At 43.1% G+C, this 22614-nt stretch overlaps 1 protein-coding gene and 1 pseudogene across 3 annotated transcripts in view; one reads left to right on the forward strand and one right to left on the reverse strand.

Moving 5' to 3' along the window:
• Borcs5 (BLOC-1 related complex subunit 5) overlaps positions 1–22614 on the reverse strand; it is a 93418-nt gene that overhangs the window by 19496 nt on the left and 51308 nt on the right. For all 3 annotated transcript variants that reach the window (XM_029565750.1, XM_008837572.3, XM_008837580.3), the window contains one exon: positions 18897–19054. In XM_029565750.1, the coding sequence (XP_029421610.1) occupies positions 18897–19054 (158 nt within the window). The remainder of the gene's footprint in view (positions 1–18896; positions 19055–22614) is intronic.
• On the forward strand, positions 8763–9061 carry LOC103737711 (annotated as a pseudogene).

A 22614-nucleotide genomic window follows, 5' to 3' on the forward strand; every position in this document is an offset into this window, starting at 1 on the left:
AAATTATATAATCAAAAAAATTTAAAGACCCCCTCAAATCCATAATGGATGAATTTAAAAAGCATTTTTCAGTGTTTTCAAGTAGAGTGAGAAAATACTTTGATTTATAATTTAAACACCAACATTTACTGCTTCAATAACAAAAATAGTATATCACAAGATCTAACATGAACATTTACCAGAAAAACCCCAAGTATAGCAAAGGGAATAAAGTGTCTGTCGAGAGTCTGAATGCACCTCACGGCCGCTCTGCACACTATGTACTCTGATATCTCACCCCAACAGACATTTTGCCACCTCACTGGAAGCTTAGAACAAGAACTGCAGAATTGTGTGTTCTATAAGATCTTGTAATCCACTCCTTCTTATAGAGGAAGCTGGTTCCAGAGTAGTAAGCAGTTTGCCTAAAGTCACACAGCTGGCAAGGACAGCCAATGCCCCAGCTCTGACCTCAAGAGCCACCATACCACACAACTACCAAGCAATGAAGTCTGCTGGCCACGTGGCCTTTTCCACAGTTTGCTCTGCCTTGCCATCAGTTTGTGACTGTAAGTGACCTAAAATGAGTTTCTGAGGACACCATTTCTAGCCATAAGGGAAATAAAATCTATTGTTAATGGAACTCAAAAATCAAATGACTCAACAAAGGACCCTCTCTGTGTGTGGAAGGAAGAGGAAGGTGCTCAGGTGAGCCGAGGTCTGCAGTTAGAAAGCCGCCAGCCAAGCACTGAGCCACTTCCTTCTGCATTACGTAAACTTTCCTGGGCTCCCTATTGCCTGCCACTTCCTGTTGCACAAGGATAAACAATAGGCAGACTGTGGCCAATGTTTCCATTAGTTACACCACAGGCCGGGTGGCACTGCTTACCACATACTGGACATTTTGAAGTAACCCCATTTCCTTTGTTCAAATAATTTATCCAAATGTTTCAGCAAAGGAGCAAATCTTACTCATGTCTCTGAAAGAACACAGCTCAAGAATCTGAATTGTATCACTTGGTTTCAGGTATTATTTTACAGCTTGCCAGACTCCTCCCTGTGCCATCCTATCGTTGGCATTACATCTAGCTGGGAAAGGAATCCCAAAATCTTTAAGCAGTCCCCCAAACAAAACGTTAAAATCAGGCAGATCATGCTCACTACCCTGAGCTTGAAAATGGCACTGAATGACCAGTAGCAATTAGGAGAAAGATCACAGCTGGGGTGGAGAGGGCAAGACAGATGGATGATAGACAGGCACTAGTTGTCCACCCAGTGCTATAATTCTCAGTCTGAGGCCATAAGCCTAAGACTCTGGGGGTGGAAGGCTCATGTAATCCTGGGCCCCAAAGGCTGAAGTGGGCACTGGGGGAGACAGACACACAGACAACCCCCCACCCCACACACAGAGCTGTCATTTTAAGACTCCTCATTCCAATGCCCAGGATTAAAGGGAAGTAGAAGTTTGTGTGACTCAAGTGACACATGGCATTTATTTTTATTTTTATTTATTTTTATTTTATATGTGTGACCTGCTTGCATGCAGGTAGGTACACCCATGTCGTGCAATGGCTTGGAGGTCAGAAGAGGGCGTTGCATCCCCTGGATAGTTGTTAGCTACCATGTGGGTGCTGGGAATCAAACTCAGGTCCTCTGCAAGAGTACTCAGTTCTCTTAACTGCTGCGCCATCTCTCTAGCCCTGGCACATGGTATTTTTGAAAATATTTTATTATTTTTATTTTATGTATATATTGCCTGCATGTAGGTAAGTGCACCCATGTCGTGCAACACCCGAAGAGGACAGAAGAGGCTGTTGGACCCCCTGGAGCTGGAGTTATGGACAGTTGTTAGCTGCCATGTGGGTGCTGGGATTCGAACCCAGGTCTTCTGCAAGAACAACCAGTGTCCTTAACTGCTGAGCCACCTCGCCAGCCCTGGCACATAGTATTTTTAAACCTGAGCTATCCTCACTGAACAATGGCAAACTGGATTAACTAAGTGCTCTGTATCCTGCCCCTCCTCAGAAGCCCCTCCACAATATGAACACAGCCCCTATGGCTCAGGGAGAGCAGACCTCAGAGGTGCTGCAGAGATGAGCATCTCATAAACTCCTCTACCATAGGCCTGAGGAGCAAATCTGAGTCTTCCACACAGGACAGTGACGACAGACTAAGGATCTGGCATACACCCCCTGCCGGCAGTCAGGAGCTCCTAGACACTAGGCTAGACAGCTGCTCATGACCCAAGAACAAGTCCAGAGGCCGGTATCATTCCACACTGAGAGCTAGGTGACAGGGCAACTTCACTACATGAATTGATCGAGCAAAAATTTCCCGAACGCCAAGGAAGAAGCAAGGGATCCCTTCTGACCTGGGGAAACCGAGATGGCTTTATGTGGTCAGGTTGCTGGCCTGACACAGGACAGGTGTGGCAAGGATGTGGAGAGTGGATTATTCTAGCAGGAGGGATGCAGCAGAAGGCCCAGAGCAGGAGTGGAGGCTGGCCAGCAGCCTGACTCTTCTGCATTTTGGAGGCGACAGTTATGACCATTACACATTAGATAGAAGGCAGATGAGTACCTGACCACAGGAATCCAAGTCTTAGCAGAAGCAAGAGGGCGAGATCTTAAGCTTCCAGAGAGGAGGGAAAGAGATGAGGCCAAGGTACTCTGGGATATGGGAAGAAACCATCACCACAGCCATGCTCTGACTTCCACAGGGTAACATTCTCCAATCCTGTCTGTCTTGCTGCATTTGGGATAAATGAGCTTTACCCCAAACATAATCCTTTCATTTTCAGAGCTCATTTGGGTCCCGCAGCATCCTTTCCTCTGAGCTGCAGTCTGGCTGTCACCTTACCTTTCTACATGGTCAATTTGCAGCAATGGCTTAATCTATCCTTAGACAAGCAGGAAGTTCTCTATCAGAGCACAACGGGAACTGAGGAGCCCTGCCAGGATGTCAACCAAGTCTTCTGGTACCAGCAGGCAGTCTGTCAGCATGGGCAGGAGGACGTCAACTGCTGCCTCAAGTTTTGCGCACATACCTGGCAAAATCTTTTGGGAATCCTCTGAATGAACTGAGATGCTTTTGTAAGGAGCAAAGATCTGCAAGTGCCCACCCAGCAGCAAATGAAGCTTCGGTCCAGATATCTACAAGGAGGAGATCAGACAGCACTAGACTCTTGGAGATTGATTGGCATTGGCCAACAAATCTGGTAACTGGTAGAGACAGTTTCAGGAGTTTCTGGATAGCTTTGTGCTAGCTAGGAGGTCGGTCTATTAAAGATTCCTTTCTAGAAGGCCTTCCAGGGCCACGCTGTCTAAAACTTCTATCCCACTGGCAGTTCACAGCCTCCCTTCAGCTTATTTTGCAAGTCTTAACTTTATACCTTTACATACTTCTCTACACTTCTTTAAAAAAATTTACTTTTATCTGCATTTATTTTATGCTCAACTTATTCCCGTGCTCTAAGTTTTTATTTCTTCAGTTTCTTCTGGAAGGTCTTTTTCTTCTGTGTAACTTCCTCTTCAGGTTTAGGAACAATTTGTTCCTTTTCAGTGAGGATCATTTCAGTGTGGCTGGGGGAGCTCATGTGTGGGTTAATCTGACCATGAGCTCTGTAAATTCTACAGTACATCTTGGGTGATTTGTCCACCTGGATATGCTCAGTGACCAGAGAGTCTACATCTAAACCCTTAAGTTCAGCACTACTCTCTGTATGTTTAAGTATGTGCAGCAAAAATTCAGCACTCTTTGGGACTGACCATGTGTCCAGCCCCACCACTTGGCTTTTTGGATATGCATACCCTTGATGGCCTGGGCAGTTTCATGGGTGTTCTTAAAGTGAACATGGAGATTGGAATCTCTTGATTTGCATGGTTTTGTAGGGTTTGCTGAGTCAAGAAAGTAGCAAACCATTTCCACTGGTCACCTCGGGTCACTTACAGGAAGAGTGCTTCTCTTCCTTGTTGGCTTCTCCATGGAAGTGCAAGATCTGTGAAGGAGCCTTCCTGTTCATGCAGTCACAACTCTATGACACAACAGAGCTTTGGACAGAGCTGGCTAGTTCATTAATGAAGGGGATGTGTAAAGGTACAACTCTGAGAGGCACAATCTATCTTGGTAAATTTAAAAAAATATGTAGGTAGGGAGAAAAGAACTCTTAAAAGGCTCATATACTTCACAAACCTGCCCACTACCCAGAGGTATACCATACATCACTCATCAAAGCAGCTTTTTTTTGCAACAGATGGAGACTATCACAGAGTTTCTCAACTGGTCAGACAGAGAGAATATATGTCTAAGAGATGCCCAGCCCCAAGTGACATATCTACAGTGGAACCTCAACACCTAAGGCTCATGGAACATAGCAGAACAGGGGGTAGAGAGAATACTAATACACCCCTCAACTCTCACCAGCAAAGCTTCCTTATACAACAGAGTGCGATGCACACAGAAGGCCACAACTGGCTAAGTTTTAGAGAAGAACAGACTGTAGAGTATGTGTCCCTGGATAGGACTCCTGTATTAAGCCTCACCTACCCATGGCTCAGGGACCATTGCAGGAGAGGGGATGGAAAGATTGTAAGAGTTAGGGTTGGTGCATGAGCATAAGGAACAGAGACTTTCAGGTCTCCTGGAACTTAAAACAATGGTTGACAGCATACAAAAGACCCATGCTGACTCAATCAGACAAAAACCCAGCATACAAGTGGGAAATGGATAGCACGCCCCAACTTCAGCCAAGGAACTAGTGGCAACTGATTACTAAGGGGTGAGGGAGAATAGATCTTCTTTAAGGGAGAGATTCTAGATAGGCTGACTAGACTCCAGTGAATGAACTTGCACTGAGGGACATCCGGGAACAAATACTTGACCGGAAAGGACTTAACATATATGACAGAATGCGTGAAATCTGGTGTGTGGGGGGGCTATGAGAGGTGTAGATGAGGGAGGGGTTCTAAATTTGATTAAGATCTATTATATGAAATGCACAAAAACTCAATAAAATATACATAAAATGGCTCATATACTCGAGATAAAACAATATTCCAAGTTGGGGGGGGGTAATATAGGTTTAAGACAACAATTTTGGATTTAAAAAATTTTTATTAAATTTTTTGAGTTTCATAGAATATATTTTGATCCTATTTAGATCCTCTGCCCTATCTGCAGCCCTCTAAGATACCCCTGCCTACTTTCATGTACTCTGCCATATATATTAAGGCCTATTGAGCCAAGTTTGTGTCCCCAAATGTCCTCTAGTACACATCCATCCACTGGAGCCTAGCTAACCTATCTAGCATCACACGCTTAAAGAAAACCAACTCTCCCTCTCCTGGTAGTTATCGGTTATCAATAGTTCCTCAGCTAAGGTTGGGGCTTCTTACCCATTTCCCCACCTCTACGCTGGAATTTTTTTCTGGTTTGAGATTGCACGGGTCTTGTGCATGCTATTACCATTGCTGTAAGTTCATATGGGTAACTTCCTAGCTGTCTGGAAAATTCTGTTTCCTTGTGGTCATCAACCACCTCTGGCTCTTACAATCTTTCCACTCCCTACTTTTGTCACACCCCTAGGCCAACACAATTTCTTACTATATTCTAAATCCATATCCTTATATTTGCAGAGAAGTATACCTCTCACCATGTATCAAAGCAGCTTCTTTTTTGCAACAGATGAAGACTATTACAAAGTTCCACAAGTAGTCAAATGCAAAGAATAAATGCCTGTGAGGTACGAAGCCCTAAGTGACACGTCTATAATGCAACCTTTACACATAAGGCTCAGGGAACCTAGTGGAACAGGGGGCAGAGAGAATATTAATGCATCTCTCAACTCTCACCAGTGAAACTTCCTCATGCAGCATATGGTGATTAACCCAGAAATCCACAACTGGTCAAAATTTGGAGAATAAGAGACTACAGAGAGCTTATCCCTAAATAGGACACGTATACCAAATCTCTGCCACCCAAGGCTCAGGGCCCATTGTAGAAGACAAAGATTTGGTAAAATATAGAAAAATTAAAAGCAGGGCTGGAGAGATGGCTCGGTGGTTAAGAGCACTGGTTGCTCTTACAGAGGACCTGGGTTTGATTCCCAGTACCCACATGATGACTAACAACTGTCCTAACTCCAGTTCCAGGGGATTCAATGCCCTTTTCTGATATACACAGGCACTGCATGACACAAGTGTACTTACAAACATGCAAGCAATACACTCATATACATAGGAAGGAAGGAAGGAATAAATTAGAAGCAGGCTAAAGAAGCATCACTAATAATCTCCCCACGAACATGCAACGTAGTGAATTAGCTGTCATGTTTCCTTTCTAATCTCTTAAGAGTGTTTAACATAGATGAAAACATATTGAATAGATAATGCTATGCCTTGGTTTTGTTCACTTATTGTTAAAAGCATAATTTCCCAAATGAGTCTTTTCATTGGCAAGAGGACTTAAACCAAGTGAAATTTACTATGGGATCTTACACCAACCCTTCTAAATCTTGATGTTGAGCTACACATGCACAGTAGAAATATACGTTCAAAGATGACACCGGTGCTCAAACTGTAGCTCAAATTTTATTATAACCATGCACACACATACATTCCCCAGCCTCCTTTGGATCTAGACATGTAACTAAGTCCGAGCCAGAGCAATGTGAAACCACCCAGAGCCACCTTAAGACACCCCCAATCTGTGCCATTTCACTGTCTTCTGCCAGGTGGATGCTTTGAAGATGACAATGCCACGAGCTGGACGGAACCCAAGTCCCTGAACTCATCAGAGAGTCACCTGCTAAGAAGAAAGATTCATCTTGAACATCAGCACAAACTAAACTTCCATTGTATCTGAAATGTTACACATCCAAGTGTATTTCTAGCTGCAGGCTAGTCTACTCTCTCTAACGCAACTCTCAAAACCATTTCTTCCCCTGACAGAACGAGAAAGTTCATCAATTTTTAAGATGAAGCAAGTAACTAAAGAATCCATGAAGCTGTTCATTTAACAAGCACTCACTGTTTATAATATGTTGGGCATTATTTTAGGCACTGCAGCTGTGAGTCAGCTTTCCACTACTATAAAAAGCAAACCCTGATATAACCAACTTAGAAATTTACACCAGTCTTCAAATTTGCACCACACAACTTGTAGGATAGAAAGAGAACATGGGCTTTTTTGGAAATGCTCTGCCTCCCTGTTGCTTGGACCTATTGCAAGGCTGGTACATAGGACACTGTGGTAGAGTAAAACTACTCACTTTGTGGCCAGGAAGGAAGGGATTAGCACCGCACAGGTTGGGGTTTTCTTGAAGGGTTTACCACTGTTAAATAATGTTGGGATCTCCTGGGTGGCCCCACCACCTCCCAATAGTGCCACCCTGGGGACCAAATCTTTAACACATGGTCTTCATGTGACATATAAGGTCCAAACTATAGCAGCAGTAATGTTCAAATTTACTAAAATTCCTTATTATTGTCAATAAAGGCATACCAGACAGAGACTAGCTTTTCTAAGCTGTATTTCAATTTCTACAAACTAAGTGCCCTTAATACTGACTAGTTGCTAGTTTATAGACACCAGGTACTCTGGGGTACCTTACAAAAGGAGGCTATCCCCAGGATTTCTAACACTGCCTTATCTGGCAGACTTGGAATCGGGTGGGGAGGAAGGAGACAAGGGTTCTAGCTTCTAGCACATGCAGTTAGCACTAAGCCAGCAGTCTAGGGCCACATCTATGGCAGGCCTGTTGTGGGGAAGTGGGGCTGTTCACACATGCTCACATATCAGCATCCAGAACATGAATGGAGTTAAATCTCAGAGCAGTGAAATAACTGGGCTTTGCACAGGCCTCGCCAAAACACACAGGCCTACGTTTCCAATAGGCAGGTAATAAACTTGACTCGGCTTTCTTCCAGGATTTCTGTGTTTTGGCAGGACAGGGCTAGTGGAAAGGAAGTGTGGGGCCAGGCCCAAGGAAGCATTGTGCAGCGTACCTTACTGCCAGGAGAACCAGAATAAGTCCAATCTCCCATCTACATTTCCTGCCACCCAAGGGACCAGGGGCATTTCTGACTGAAAAGAAAGGTTGACCAGAGGACAGAGAGGGTGGAAATTGTCATTATATTGCATGGTCTCTACTTCCACTTTAAAAAAAAAAAATTTATTATTTTTATGTGTATGAGTGAGTGTATTGCCTGCATGTGTGTTAGTGCACCCGTGTCATGCAATGCCCACAGAGGACAGAAGAGGCCATCGGATCCCCCGGGACTGGAGTTTTGGACAGTTGTTAGCTGCCATGTGGGTGCTGGAATTCAAACCCTGGTCTTCTGCAAGACTAACCAGTGATCTTAACCGCTGAGCCATCTCTCGAGCCCTTCACCTTCACTTTACATCAGAGTAACTTGTGAGGCAGAAAGTGAATGTGGATTTTTCTGGAAATGCTTTGCCTCAGGATTTCAGCAAAAAGGAGCAGCTATCTCAATGTGCTGTCTTCAAAGTCTTTGGTCTCAAAATGGCTCAATCTAGGGCTTAAACATTATAGAAGGAAACCTCGGCCCAGCTCAGGGTGCAGGCCAAGGAATGGCAGCTCTGGTGCATTCCTTCAAACTCCAGTTGAGTGCCCACTATGTGGAAAAGAGTACCCAAAAGTGAAATGAAGATTCAAACAAGGACATAAAAGTTCAGTTTCCGTTGTAAGAAATGTTTGAAAGTGTGCGGAGTGGGGAGGCGAGGCATGCGGCAGTGCGCAGGCGCAGTGGCCAGGTGCCAGACCGTCAGTTTCCAAAATGGCGGCAGCACGGGATGTGGATACCCCCAGTGGCATCAACAAGTAAAAAAGTGGAATGCACTAGCCCTCTGGGCCTGGAACATTGGGTTGATAAGTGTGCCATCTGCGGGAACCACATTATGGATCTTTTCATAGAATGTCATGCTAACGAGGCATCTGCTACTGTGTACTGTTGCATGGGGAACCATGCTTTTTACTTCCACCGTGTCTCTAGCTGGCTCATAACGTGGCAGGTGTGCCCTTTGGGCAACAGAAGAGTGGGAATTCCAAAAGTATGGGCATTAGAAAAAGAATCCTTCCGTCAAGCTTACCCGTGTTGTTACTCATTTAGTGGCCTGCCTTTCTGTTAATGATAAATTAGGTAGAACCATGTCTTTTCTCATTTGTATTTTTGGTTTGCTGTTTTGCAGATGTATGGTATTTTGTGTCAAATAAAATACAGTTTAATGATGATGATGATAATGAACAAGAAGAAGAAATGATGTTTGGACCAAAAGTGCTTTTTTAAATATTTGCATAGACTTTACCAGTTGCACATCTATCATCCAGCAATCTCAAATCCTATAATGCTCCTCAAATATAATACTATTTAAGTATACAGTTGGTGCTCAAAAAGTTGCAAATTTTAGAGCACCTTGCATTTAGATCGTTGGATTGGGGAGGCTCAACTTGCAGGAGAGAAGTGGAAAAGGATACTAGAAAACAGAAGATTCACCTTTTGGAGGTGGCTAGGAGATATCTCAATCAGCAAGGACCTTTCAGAAAGAACATGAGGACCTGAGTTTGATCCCCAGGACCCACATTTTTTTAAAAAGTGAGGGGAGGTTGTGAGTGTTGGAACATGGTTGTAATTCCAGGGCTTGGGAGAACCCTGGGGCTTGCTGGCCAACCAGTGAGTTACAGACCCTGTCTCAAAAACTAAGGTAGCCAGGCATGGCATACACCTTTAATTCCAGCACTTGGAAAGCAGAAGCAGGTAGAGCTCTATAAGTTCGAGGCCAGCCTGGTGTACATAGTGAGTTCCAGGTCAGTCAGGACTACACAGTGAGTCTAAAAAAACACAAAACAAGGGGAACGGTGCCTCTGTAATGACACCTGAGGTTGACTTTTGGCCTCCACGTGCACGTGCACACATGCCCATGCACACCTGCACACACATACACCTGTGCATCTATACATGTGTACCTGTGCATGCATACACATACAAGTTCATCTTTTTATCATTTTTATTTTATGTGTATGAGTGTATTGACTGCACTCAAGTGCACCCATGTTGTGCACTGCCTGTGGAGATCAGAAGAGGGCATCGGATCCCCTGAAACTGAAGTTACAGATAGTTGTTAGCTGCCATGTGGGTGCTGGGAGTCGAATCTAGGTCCTCTGGAAGAGAGTCAGTGCTCTTACACAGTAGCCATCTCTCCAGCCCACAAATTCATCTTTTAATTACACCTTAGACATTAGAAAGTACAAAAGTCTTGGGCAAGTCCCAAGTAAACTTAAAAAACTTGATTTATCTGTGTAATGAATTTGAGAATATTCAGGGTCTTTTTATAATCCTGTGCGATCAAACGGCTTTCTAAGGATTGTGACTTTCTCGTCCATGCACCAGAACTCCTTCCAACACTCCTACTAGTTTATGCTAATAGGATATTCTTAACAATGCATCTAAGAATTAAAAACACGGGAGTTACAGAATCATATCATGGGTTTACTCTCAAGGCCTTTAAGCAAGAACATAATAGCAGAGCAAATTACAATAAAATAAATCTAGTAGCAGCCAGGCAAAGTGGTGCATGCCTTTAATTCCAGCACTCTGGAGGCAGAGGCAGGTGGATCTCTGTGAGTTCAAGTCCAGCCTGGTTTACATAGCGAGTTCCAGGCCAGCTTGGGCTACAGGGAGACCCTGTTTCAAAAAGACCAAAATGAATGAATGAATGAATGAATAAATAAATAAATAAATAAATAAATAAATAACCTAGTAGCTTTATCTTGGTTAAGAAGGTCAGAATATATTTGCCCACTGAAACAACCAAAGTAAAGTAGAAACATGACCCCAGTCACTGCCAGGAGAAGCTTTAGTCACAGCTGTGTCTTTCTCTGGTTGTGCACCTGACACCTGCCTCCTCCTCAGTGATCCTGGCCCACAGAAGCAGCAAGCATGCTTCTTTCTCATTTGCCTCTTAGTAAACCCAAATTTCAATGATAGATGCAGTGTAAAATGTTAAATGTCTTCTAGCAGGGCGTGGTGGTGCATGCCTTTAATCCCAGCACTAGGGAGGCAGAGGCAGGTGGATCTCTGTGAGTTCAAGGCCAGCCTGGTCTACATAGTGAGTTCCAGACAGCTGGGGCTACAGGGAGACTCTGTCTCAAAAAAACAAAAAAAAAAAAAAAAAGTTAAATGTCTTCTACCACCTTGAATCACTAACAGAATTGATGAGATACCAAGAAAACCACAATAGTCATCAGCAATGATGTGTCCACAGTCTGGAAGCCAAGGACTAGTATTTCACCACCATCCATTCCCACAGCTCTCAAGACCCATGCTCTCTAGGGAACCACTCTGCCATTCACAGAGTAGAACAAACAGATAAAGTAACTTCAAAAATTCTGAAAATCACATATTTGTGGCATGAAAGAAATCAGTCAGGGTTTGTGGGAAACCACAGTCCACTGAAAATATCTGCCCTGCCTCTAACCAGGTTTTTATCACATGGGTGGTTAAGGGCAGAGCTCTAAAATGGGCTGGTGCTTAGCTTGCTACTAGAGTCAAGGAACTTCATGTGGACCAATTCAAGGCAATAAGGTCAGGCTTCCAGTCAGCATGTGCACACGAGATAGTAATGTCAGAACTACAGCACTTATTGCATAGCAGCCCCAGTTCCAGGCACATTACCTAGAGTAACTCATTTAACCCTCTCCAAAACCTCTCGGAGGCTGACACTGTTCTTCTATCACCCTAAGCAGAACAGGAAACTGCGGCTTACAAGGATTAAGTTAACCAGTCTGAGGCCACACATCTAATTAGAAGCAGTGTCAGGACTAGAACCTTGCAAGTGTGGCTCCAGTGTTCACAAAACCACCAAAGACCAAAGACCAGTCTTCCATGTGGCACATCCCCAACAGAGAGTGACAGTTGTTATTTTTGTCAAATGCATCTCATGTGGAGTTTTTTCTTCCATTCTATTGATGTGGTGTGTTACATGGACTGATTTTCAAATGTCAAACCATCCCTGCATTCTGGGAATAAGCCCCACATGGTCTTAGATTCTGAACCAAACCTTCTAGTATGGTGTTAAACTCGGTTTTCTAGAACTTCACTGAGATATTTTGCATCAATATTTAAAAGGAGCACTGGTCTGCAGTTTCCCTTTGTTGTAGTGGGTTTTAGTTGTTTTTCTGGTTTCAATATCAGATAATGCTAGCTTACAGAATAAGTTAGAAAAACCTTCTTGTCAAGTTCTTTGGAAGACCTAAGAATTGATAATTCTTCAAATGCTTAAAATTTACCCATGAGTCCAATTTCAAGACTTTTCTTTGTTGGGAGGTTTTATTACTGATTCAATATCATTGCTAATTATAGGTAGACTCAGGTTCGTCGCTTATGGTTCAACTTCAGTAGATATTTCTAGGAATTTGTCCATTCCAGCAAGCTTTAAAATTTGTCAGCTCACATATGGTCATAGCATTGTTTTAGAATATGTGTCATTAAAAAATATATATTTTATTTATTATTTTTATTTTATGTGTGTCCATGTATTGCCTGCATGTAGGTAAGTGCACCCATGTCATGCAATGCCCACGGAGGTCAGAAGAGGCTGTCAGATCCCCTGGAGCTGGAGTTATGGACAGTTGTTAGCTGCCATGTGGGTGCTAGGAATCGAACCCAAGTCTTATCCAAGAACAGTCAGTGTTTTTAACCACTGAGCCATCTCTCCAGCACAATGTGACATTTTTATAAGATAAATAGTATTGTTGAAAAAATGACCAGTTTTCTCACCTTGGCTGTGGGTTCAGTGCCCTTACCATGGTTTAGACACTTGCCTGCGCCCTCCTTTTTCTAAGAAAAACAAATGTTCCATAGGACTCCGAGTCCCAGTTTCCTGCCTTCTCAGGGACATCCCTCTAAGAACTGTTTTCCCCTCGACCTCTCATCTTGGCTTTTCTACCTTTCTCTCCTCAGACTGTAAACAGGTACAAGAATACTACCTGCGCACAGACGCGCACATACACACACACAGTTAAAAGTATAAAAATCCTCTTTGATCTTCATTCACTTGTAATTTAATTTTGGTCACTATCTTACTTTGTGAGCCTGGATAAGCTGCACTAACAGAATTCAATTCTGTATATAAATAATGAGACTAGACTAGGAGATCTCCAAGATCCTCCTAATGCCTATATGCTGTGGCCCTTACTGCAGAAATTTGAGTGTTTAATCAAAGCTCCAATCAGTTTCTTTATTGTCCCTGATGTCCCAGAGCTAATTTTCTTCTATGACTGCTGCCACACCTGTCTCCACTCATATCCTAGGCCCTCACTCAGCCCCAGCTGCTCCAGGATATCCTGATCTTAGAGATCAGGAACTCTAACTCTCACAGAAACTCCATTATAAATCACAACCAAGCACGCTCATTGACAGCATCTCACTGAAAGTGCTTCCTTGATAGTGTTGTGCCTTTCATATTTTTGCTCTGTGCATCTTCATTTCCACAATAAGGCTGACCTTTCAGAGAACAGGGACTGGGTCACGTTTACTTGCAATTCTCAAAGGATCTCCAGCTAAGTGGGTCTGTAGTAGTTGCTCAGCAGTACTGGTTCAGACTGATGGGGAGGGGTCCCCTTACAGCATTAAGGAAACCAGTGGTCAAGATCTATTGTAAAGTTGACTCTGAAGGCAACCACTTCCATTCTTTTTTTAATGTGTATAAGTGTACTGTGTGCATGTGTGTAAGTGCACCCGTGTCATACAATGCCCACGGAGGTCAGAAGACGGTGTCAGATCCCCTGCCACTGGAGTTATGGATGGTTGTTAGCTGCCATGTGGGTGCTGGGAATTGAACCCTGGTCCTCTGCAAGAGCAGCCAGTGTTCTTAACTGCTGAGTCATCTCTCTAGCCCCCAGCCGCTTCCATTCTTGTCTCTCCCCTCTTACACATACATATTTGTAAACATAAACTTCTCATTTAAGAGCACCATCCAAATTAACATCAAATTACCTAACTTCAATATTATGTGAGTCAAAAATGGTAAACAAGACATTTGATGTGCACTAAAGTGATTACAGGCCCTGTAACTTTACGGTGGTCTCATATTCCTGGTGGCTACTAAGTCTCTGCTTTCAACACATAGAGCACTATGTCACTTCTTCACACTTCCAACCAAATTTCTAGGAAGCATCTGGAGCAACAGCAGAGAGCTCTGCTTATTCGTTTGGAGCTGACTAATCCTAACTCTTAGGTTTGCAATGAGCAGAGATGGACAAACGTTTCAGGAGTTTGCTAACACTCCGCAGCTGAAATACAAGGGACATATTACATCACCAGTGGAAACCCTGAAACTGTTCACTCCCTCTGCTCTAAGGGAGCTGCTGAGGGATGGCTCAGTGCTGTGAGAACTGTCTTGTGTTTTGTAATAATCCTGAATAACTAGAGACTAACTATCCCAGCTGAAATGCTTGGAACCAGAAGTGTTTCAGGGGTTCTTTGTTGTTTGATTTTGGAATGCTGTACACATGAGATAGATCCTGTGGATGGGACCTAATTCTAAACATGAAATACAGCTACACTTCATGTATACCTTATATACATAGCCTAAAGACAATTTTAGACAATATTTTAGCATGCCTGTATGTTTTTTTGTTTTGTTTTGTTTTGTTTTTAATAGTGCTGGGGATGGAACCCAGGGCCTTGCCCATGCTAGACAAGCATTCTTCCACTGAGCTACATCCCAGCCCTGTGCATGTGTATTGAATGCGACCACATGAATTCAGACACAGAACTTTCCACTTGTGGCATCATGTTGGTATTCAAAACCTTTCAGATTCTAGAGCATTTCAGATTGTGAATTTGACTTGGGGATGGTCAATCTACCCTGACTATCCAAAATGAATCTCAAAGTTCCTCAAACAGAATTTTAAACTCAGTTTAATGTGTTAAATGGATGCTCCAAACACTGGTTCCCAATTCTAGCTCCATACGAGAATCACCTAGAATAGTTTCACCAATAGTGGTGCCCAGCTTCCCCTTCCCTCTGCCAATACCCTTAAAAGAATTTGGCCTAATTGGCTTGGATGAAGATTAGGCATCAGCACTTTTCAGTCAGAAAGCCAAGGGCTTTCCCTATAAAATTTGTGCCACTAGTGCACCAACAGGCATATCTTGCCAGGCTGGTTGGTAGTGTAGCTTGCAGGGTTCACAGCTGGGTAGAGTAAGACTTGTCTCCCCCCATGCCCTTGCAGAAACCTGCATAGCACTTCTGCCACTATGAAAGCTGGTCAGCAAGGACGGAACTTCCAGATCAGTACCAGCAGAGCATAAGTAACTATGGAGCGTTAGCCCTAAATGAAAATAAGTATCCCCACCACCCTCCTCAAGCTCCGAGAACATCTCAGAAGAGGCAGCAGAAAGATTGTAAGAGCCAGAGGTTAGGGAAGACTGTTGCAAAATAGTGTCTTCTGCACATGACAGGGCCATTGCACTCATAAATTCAGAGCAGCTATGATTACTTGCACAAGACCAGCACACGATGAAGTCACTCAACATTCCGCCCCAATTTGAGGAGGTATTGGCAGCTGATGGCTATGGAGAGGGAGAGTCACTTTTCCTCAGGGGTGTGATCCCTGGTAGGTTGCCCATGCTCCAGTGGATGGCTCCACAGCCATGCACACACAAACAGCACTAATCGGACTCAGTGGATCATATATAAAAGAAAAGAGAAAATGAAGTTGGGAGGGGGATGTACTGGGGGCCTTGAAGGGTTTTGAGGGGGAAGTGGGAAGGAAATGTATATATCTATGAAATTCTCAAAGAGTAAAGAAAAATATTAAAAAGATTTCATAAAACATGAAAGTAGTAGGAAACTACTTGGGAAGAGGGGACCAGCAGAGGTGGGAGGATGTAAAAACAGCATAATGGGGGTGAATATGATCAAAGTATATGATGTACATTTATGAAGGTGTCATTATAACCCCATTATTTTATACAATGACTTTATGCTAATAAAAACGCTTTTACTTCTATGAGATTCTGATGGATGCTACTTAAGACAAGTGTTCTGAGGAGAAATTAGTTTGGAAAGCACTGGTGTCCTTTACTGTAAGACTCCTAAGGTGATTCCTACTGTGACTCGCCAAGGTATGGTAATGAATATGCAAAAGTCTAACCTACATGGAACTAGATTTTTAGGACCTGTTTTGGAAAACAGTCCTTGATACCAGTGGTTCTCACATCCCAGTTAATGAAGGGCAGCATTAGTATCATTTGGCAAGCTTCTAAAAGCAATGATTCACAGGTCACACCCTTGTGGAGGAGGGGAGAACTCATCATTCAAATAAACAAATCCAAGTGATACTTATGCATACTCATGTTTGGGGATTAGAGCTCTATAGACCATAATATAACAGAATAAGTATATAAATTTTGAAAGACCAGACCTGGGGATAGTAGAGTGCTTACCTAGTGTCCTGGTTTGTTCTTCATTGCTGTGAAAAAACACTCTGACCAGTACCAACTTGGGGAGGAAAGGGTTTATTTGTCTTACATCTCCCAGGTCGCATGCAGTTCATCAGGGAGCCCAAGGTAGGAACTCAGGGCAGGAACCTGGAGGCAGGAGCTGGAGCCCAGCCCATGGAGGAACGCTGCTTACAGGCTTGCTCCATTGGCCCCTGCTCAGCCTGCTTTCTTATGCAACACAGGCCCACCTGCCCAGGGGTGGCACCACCCACAGCGGACTGGGCCCTCCCACATCACTCATCAAGAAGATGCCCTTCAGACATGGCCACAGGCCAGTCCAATAGAGGCAATTCCCTGACTGAGGCTCCCTCAACCCAGGTGTGTCAAGTTGACACTAAAGCTATCCATCACACCTAGCATTAGCATGCCCAAGGCCCTGGGTTCTATCCCCAGCACCACATAAATGGGGTGTGGTGGTGCACACCTGTAATCCCAGCACTTAGAAAGTGGAAGCAGGACAATTAGAAATTTAAAACCATCCTCAGTTATGTATCAAGTTCCAGACCAGCCTCAGCTATATGAGATCCTGACTTCAAAAAAGTTTTTTTTTTTGAAAGGCAAAAGTAAAAAAAGGCCTTTTAATAGTTGCCAAATTATAACACTTGTTATGGTTTGAATATGAAATGTTCTTCAAAATGTTCAGGTGTTGAAGAATTGGTCCCTAGCTTGTGGATCCAATCATTGGGGAGTAATTGGACCATGAGGGATCTGACTTAATCGGTAGATTAACTCCTTCCACAGTATGATGGCATTTATTGGGAAGTAATGGGATGTAGGGCCTGGCTGAAGGGTGTAGGTCACTGGGGGCATACCTTTGATGGGTATCGTGTCCCTGTTCCCTTTACTATCTGCTTCCTGGCTGCCACAAGGTGAGCACCTCTGCTCCATCACATATTTCCCACCATGATGCTCTGCCTTACCATGACCCAGAAACAAGGGTGCCAAGTGACCATGGACTGAAAACTAAAATAAGTTTATGTCAGGTATTTTACCACAGTGATGACAATCTGACTACAAGTATTTAATCCATGAAAGAAGAGTGTATATGTTCATATCTTTTATGAAAGATAATGTTAAAATAGTGGAGGTGCTGGCCAATTTAAACCTGTTAGTATCATGAATGGCTACTTCATCATCTTCAAGGATATACCGGCTCTATTACTAATTGAAAAGTAATGCTGAGTGTAGTGGCACATGCCTTTAATCTCAGCACTTGGGAGGCAGAGGCAGGCGGATCTCTGTGAGTTCAAGGCCAGCCTAGTCTACAGAGTGTTCCAGGTCAGCTGGGGCTAAAGTGAAACCCGTTCTCAAAAAAAAAAAAAAAAAAAAAAAAAAGGAAAGAAAGAAAAGAAAAGTGATGTGTAGTGATGGTCAACACATCCCTTGTTCTTCATGTTTGCCATCTCTTACCAGGCTTAATGACCCAGGGAAGTTTGTTGAACAAATCCAGGGAGTGCCATTCACCTAAGCAACTTCAACATGATAAAGTTCCTCACCTTTCATTCATATGATACTACCTTGGGATGTTTGGAATATAAATCCTTTTTTTAAAATTGATCTCACAGAGATCCTCCTGCCTCTGCCTCCAAGTGCTAGGATTAGAGGTGTGCACCAGCACATCTAGCTATAAATCCCTTTTGGTTGAAAATTTAAAATGTATATTTGTTATTCCTTGGTGCTCCAAAAACTGTGCCACATAATGGCCTGGTCAATGAATCATTTCAGTGCTCAGAACCTACTTACTAGTAACCACGCATTTGTATCATGTTCTTTCTTTCCTTCTTTCTTGACAGGGTCTTATGTATTTCAGGCTAGCTTCCAATTTGCTATGTAGCTGAGGATAACCTTGAACTTCTGATTCTCCTGCCTTCACACCGAGTGTTGGAATTACAGGTGTGCATCACCATGACAGGATTATGCAGTGCTAGGGATGGAACCCAGCACTTCATGCATGCTAGATAAGGACTCTATCAACTAATCTACAGCCTTGACTCTGTACCATGTCCCTTAATTTCCTGGTTATTTCATGTGAATGACACCGTCTATGTTCACAAAAGCTTTTTGGGTTAAATAGGCATGATTACTTCCATTCAGCCAAATTCAGCCAATAAGAACCACTGAGCTTTTCATATACTAACACTGTGAAAAATATGAGTGAAGAACATGTCAAGGCTCCTACTTTCAAGTAAATAATGACCTACTGGGGAAAATATAAATTATACACAAGAAAAAGCTAAGGTGAATTCAAATGTATAAGTAAAGCAAATTTATGACTCCTCCTCCCTTCCAAATGGGGATAAATGTCCAGCTTTACACGGAAAATGACTACGGCCCACCGCTGGCTATCCTGCCATGAGGCTGCGATGGAATTCTTTGCGACAGGCACATTACCTCTTTGATTCGCTTAACCAAAGCATTCTGATCAAAAGCAACGGCCTCCGCGCACTGGTGCAGGTGGTCCTGGTACCGGAGGCAGAGCTGCAGCACCTGCTGAGAATCCAGCTTTTCCAGTTTGGCATTTGTTGGAGAAGTCTGGCCACTCAATAGCCCTGTCAAGGAGAGAGGGAAAGAAGAAGAAATGAAACAAGAATTTCTGATGATAAACTTGTGAACAAACTAGCTTCAATTCACTGAGCCAGGAGCAATGCTTGCCTAAGAGAATTCACTGCCACAGCAATGGCAAATGCACATCTCAATGTCCACCAACAGGGGGCTTGTCAAATCAGGTATATCCACTAATAATTTATACGTGCTCTATGTAGATGAAAATCTTGCAACTATTTTTAAGGTGCAGCCATCACACACCGGCTATTTTGCCAGGTGCGTCTGTGACTTATTTCTCATTTCTCATACAATTCCCTGAAAATAAAGTCTCCCATGAGGAAGGCAAGGCACAGAGAGGTTGGAGTAACTTTCCCAACGTCACGAAGCCAGCAGACTTTTTCTCAGAGCTCCAGACCTTATCACACTAATTCAAGGGAATAGGAACAGAGATTCCCTCTTCTTGGTTAAAAGGGCTGGAAGGTGTATTCACTTAATGCTTTTTGGTAAATAAAATGGTTATAGGAGAAACTGAGAAAAACTAATGTAGAAGGATTAGATACTAAAATTAAAATAAAAATCAGACTGTCAGTTAATATGCCTGAAACACTACATTTTTTTCCAGTATCAGTTTAGTCATAGAACTATTAAACTCCCAGCATTTAGCACAGGACATTATGTCTTCAATGACTTTCATATTTATTACTTTCCTTTCCTTTAGGAGCATAGATCAGGATAAAATTACTACCATTTACTTAAGAAGAAATAAGTTAACAGACTTATGTATGGTCAAAAGGCAAATCTCTGACTAGAACTTAAGTCCATGGACTTTAAGTTGCCAAGGCAACAATTCTTAGACTGTGGTACGAAGCAAACGTCCTTCCTATACATTCTCAAAAACTACTGGAGTTATATCTACTGTTACTGACCTCTTAAAAGTTAAGACTAGATGGGTCTGGTGTTGTCCCGCTTAAGAGGCAGAAGTAGGCAGATCTCTGTAAGTTCCAGGCCAGCCTGGTCTACATAGCAAGTTCCAGGCCAGCCAGGGCTACACAGTAAGACTGTATCTCAAAAAAAAAAAAAATTCAAACTGATAAAATTCTTTAATATTAATAATTTCATATGAATAATTTCATATAGGTAAAATGGGGGTATTTAACTGAGAAGGGGGGGACACAAGGACCATGGGGGGTAAAGGGGAAGAAGGCACTCAAGGGGGGGTAATAGGAGATCGGTATTATCAAGGGAGAAATGGGGAAAATGGGGGTACTTTAACTGGGAAGGCAGGAGGGAGGGCTACACAGAGAAAGAGAGAGGAGAGATAAATAATGCTTAAGTGGTATGAAAAACCAGAAGAAAATTCAGTAGTTCAAAAGCCTACCGAAAAATACACATACAGCGTCTGTTCATGAGTGCCAAGTATACAGCTGAAGGCTATACAACAAGAAACACATGCCAGACAGGAGAAACCTCCCTTCGAGTTGTTGGTCAGGGTGGTCCAAGAGACTCCTAAAATAAAAAAGGCTATTGCCACAGCTCTTGATTGCCTCCCAGAGCTTGAAAGTAAGATTCTATTGCTGAAGACAAGGCATACTTCAGACACAGGCCTTGCAGCAATGGAGCTGGAACTGACCTGGATGCCTCCTCCCTGAAGACCAGCTCTCATAGTGCTAGAGGACACTATGCAAGCTGCTAAGGGAGAACATCAATCAATGGTCCAACTCCAGCCTCCTAACAATGACTGGCAAAACAAACTATATCCATGCAGTTGTAGCATTTTTATCTTGGGGGTAATAAACAGCTATATAATTTGACTTAAAGTCTGCTCAATGGGAGGGAACTCACGTAGTACTGTAAACATAGCCAAATATACATGGCTGGAGAGGTCATATATCCTAGAGAAAACCCTACATCTGTCATATTCCTATACAAATGTAATTTCTTGCTATATGCTAAATATGGATCCTAAATATGAATCCTTATATTTATAGACAAGTATACCTGTCACTGCTCATCAAAGAAGCTTCTTTTGCAACAGATGGACACTATTACTGAGTTCCACAATAGGTCACACACAGAGAATAAGTGTGACACATCTATAATGCAACCTCTACACACCTAAAATGCACAGAACATAGTGGAGGAACAGGGGGTAGAGAGAATACTAATGCATCTCTCAACTCTCACCAGCAAGGCTTCCTCATCCAACAGAGGATGATGAACACAGAAGGCCACAACTGGCCAAAGTATAGAGAATAAGAAACTCAGGGCTCAGGGACCATTGCAGAAGAGGAAGCAGAAAGACTGTAAGAGTCAGGGTGGCTCATGACCACAAGGAAACAGAGTCTTCCAGGTTTCTAGGAACTTGCCCATATAAACTTAGAGCAATGGTGACAGCATGCAAGACACATGCAAAGTCAGACAGAAGCCCAGCATAGAGCTGGGGAAATGAGCAGGAGACCCCAACCTTATCTGAGGAACTGCTGGTGGCTGGCCACTGCTGGGTGAGGGAGAGTTGGTATTCTTTAAGGGAGTGACACTAGATGGGCTGAACAGGCTCCAGTGGAGGAGCTCACACTGAAGGACAGCTGGATACACAAACTTGACTCGATAGGCCTTAACATATATTACAGAATGCATGAAATCTGCTGGGCAGGCTACAGGGGATTTAGATAGGGGAGGGGGTCTAAATATGATTAAGATGTAGTATATGAAAAGCACAAAAATTCAATAAAAATTATACATTGAAAAAAATTCATACATAGATATGATCACCAAAAAGATAATTTCAAAATAATGGTAATACTTTACAAGTTAACATATAATCTATTTTAAGGAAAATATCTATATTTTCGAAACAAAAACAAAAAAAATCTGAAGGGTGATTTGACGGGTATATATTTTCTTGTTTTTTAAATGCCTTTTTAAGACAGGGTCTCCCTGTAGCTCCAGCTGGAAAGGAACTCATTATGTAGACCAGGCTGGCTTCGAACTCACAGAGATCCGCCTGCCTCTGCCTCCCAAGTGCTGGGATTCAAGGCGTGCGCCACCACGCCCGGTACTGGTATATATTTTCTCAAGTCTTTTTAATGTTTCCCTTAATAGAAAATGCTGGATTCTCTTATCTGTCTCTGTATTTAATTTGTTGCTATTTCTCCTCATATGGTCTCTGGGAAACTCCACTGTACACTTCTAAAAGCATGAGAGTGATTGGCAAATGATGTCTAAGTATTATTTAAAAATAGGTTTGACCCAAGAGGTTCCCTTGCAGGGTCCTGGAGATACTGTGATCCCCCTGTACCTGGCACATTCTGAGAAGCATTCTGCCACACCATGCTGTTCTAGAGCCAATGCTACAGCACAAGGAACGTGTGTGTGTGTGTGTGTGTGTGTGTGTGTGTGTGTGTGTGGCACTGGGAATGTGCTGGGCAAGATGGGGGCTGAGCTGCCCACATCAAAGCTTATTCTGCCCCCACAACGCTTCTCTGTTCTGATACGTGAGCACTGAAGCCATAGTTCTTTACTCACAGGATGATGAGCAGTGGACCCTGAGTCTCCTCAGACATGC

Source organism: Nannospalax galili, unplaced genomic scaffold, assembly GCF_000622305.1.
Source record: "Nannospalax galili isolate Female #2095 unplaced genomic scaffold, S.galili_v1.0 scaffold210, whole genome shotgun sequence".
Lineage (NCBI taxonomy): Eukaryota > Metazoa > Chordata > Mammalia > Rodentia > Spalacidae > Nannospalax > Nannospalax galili.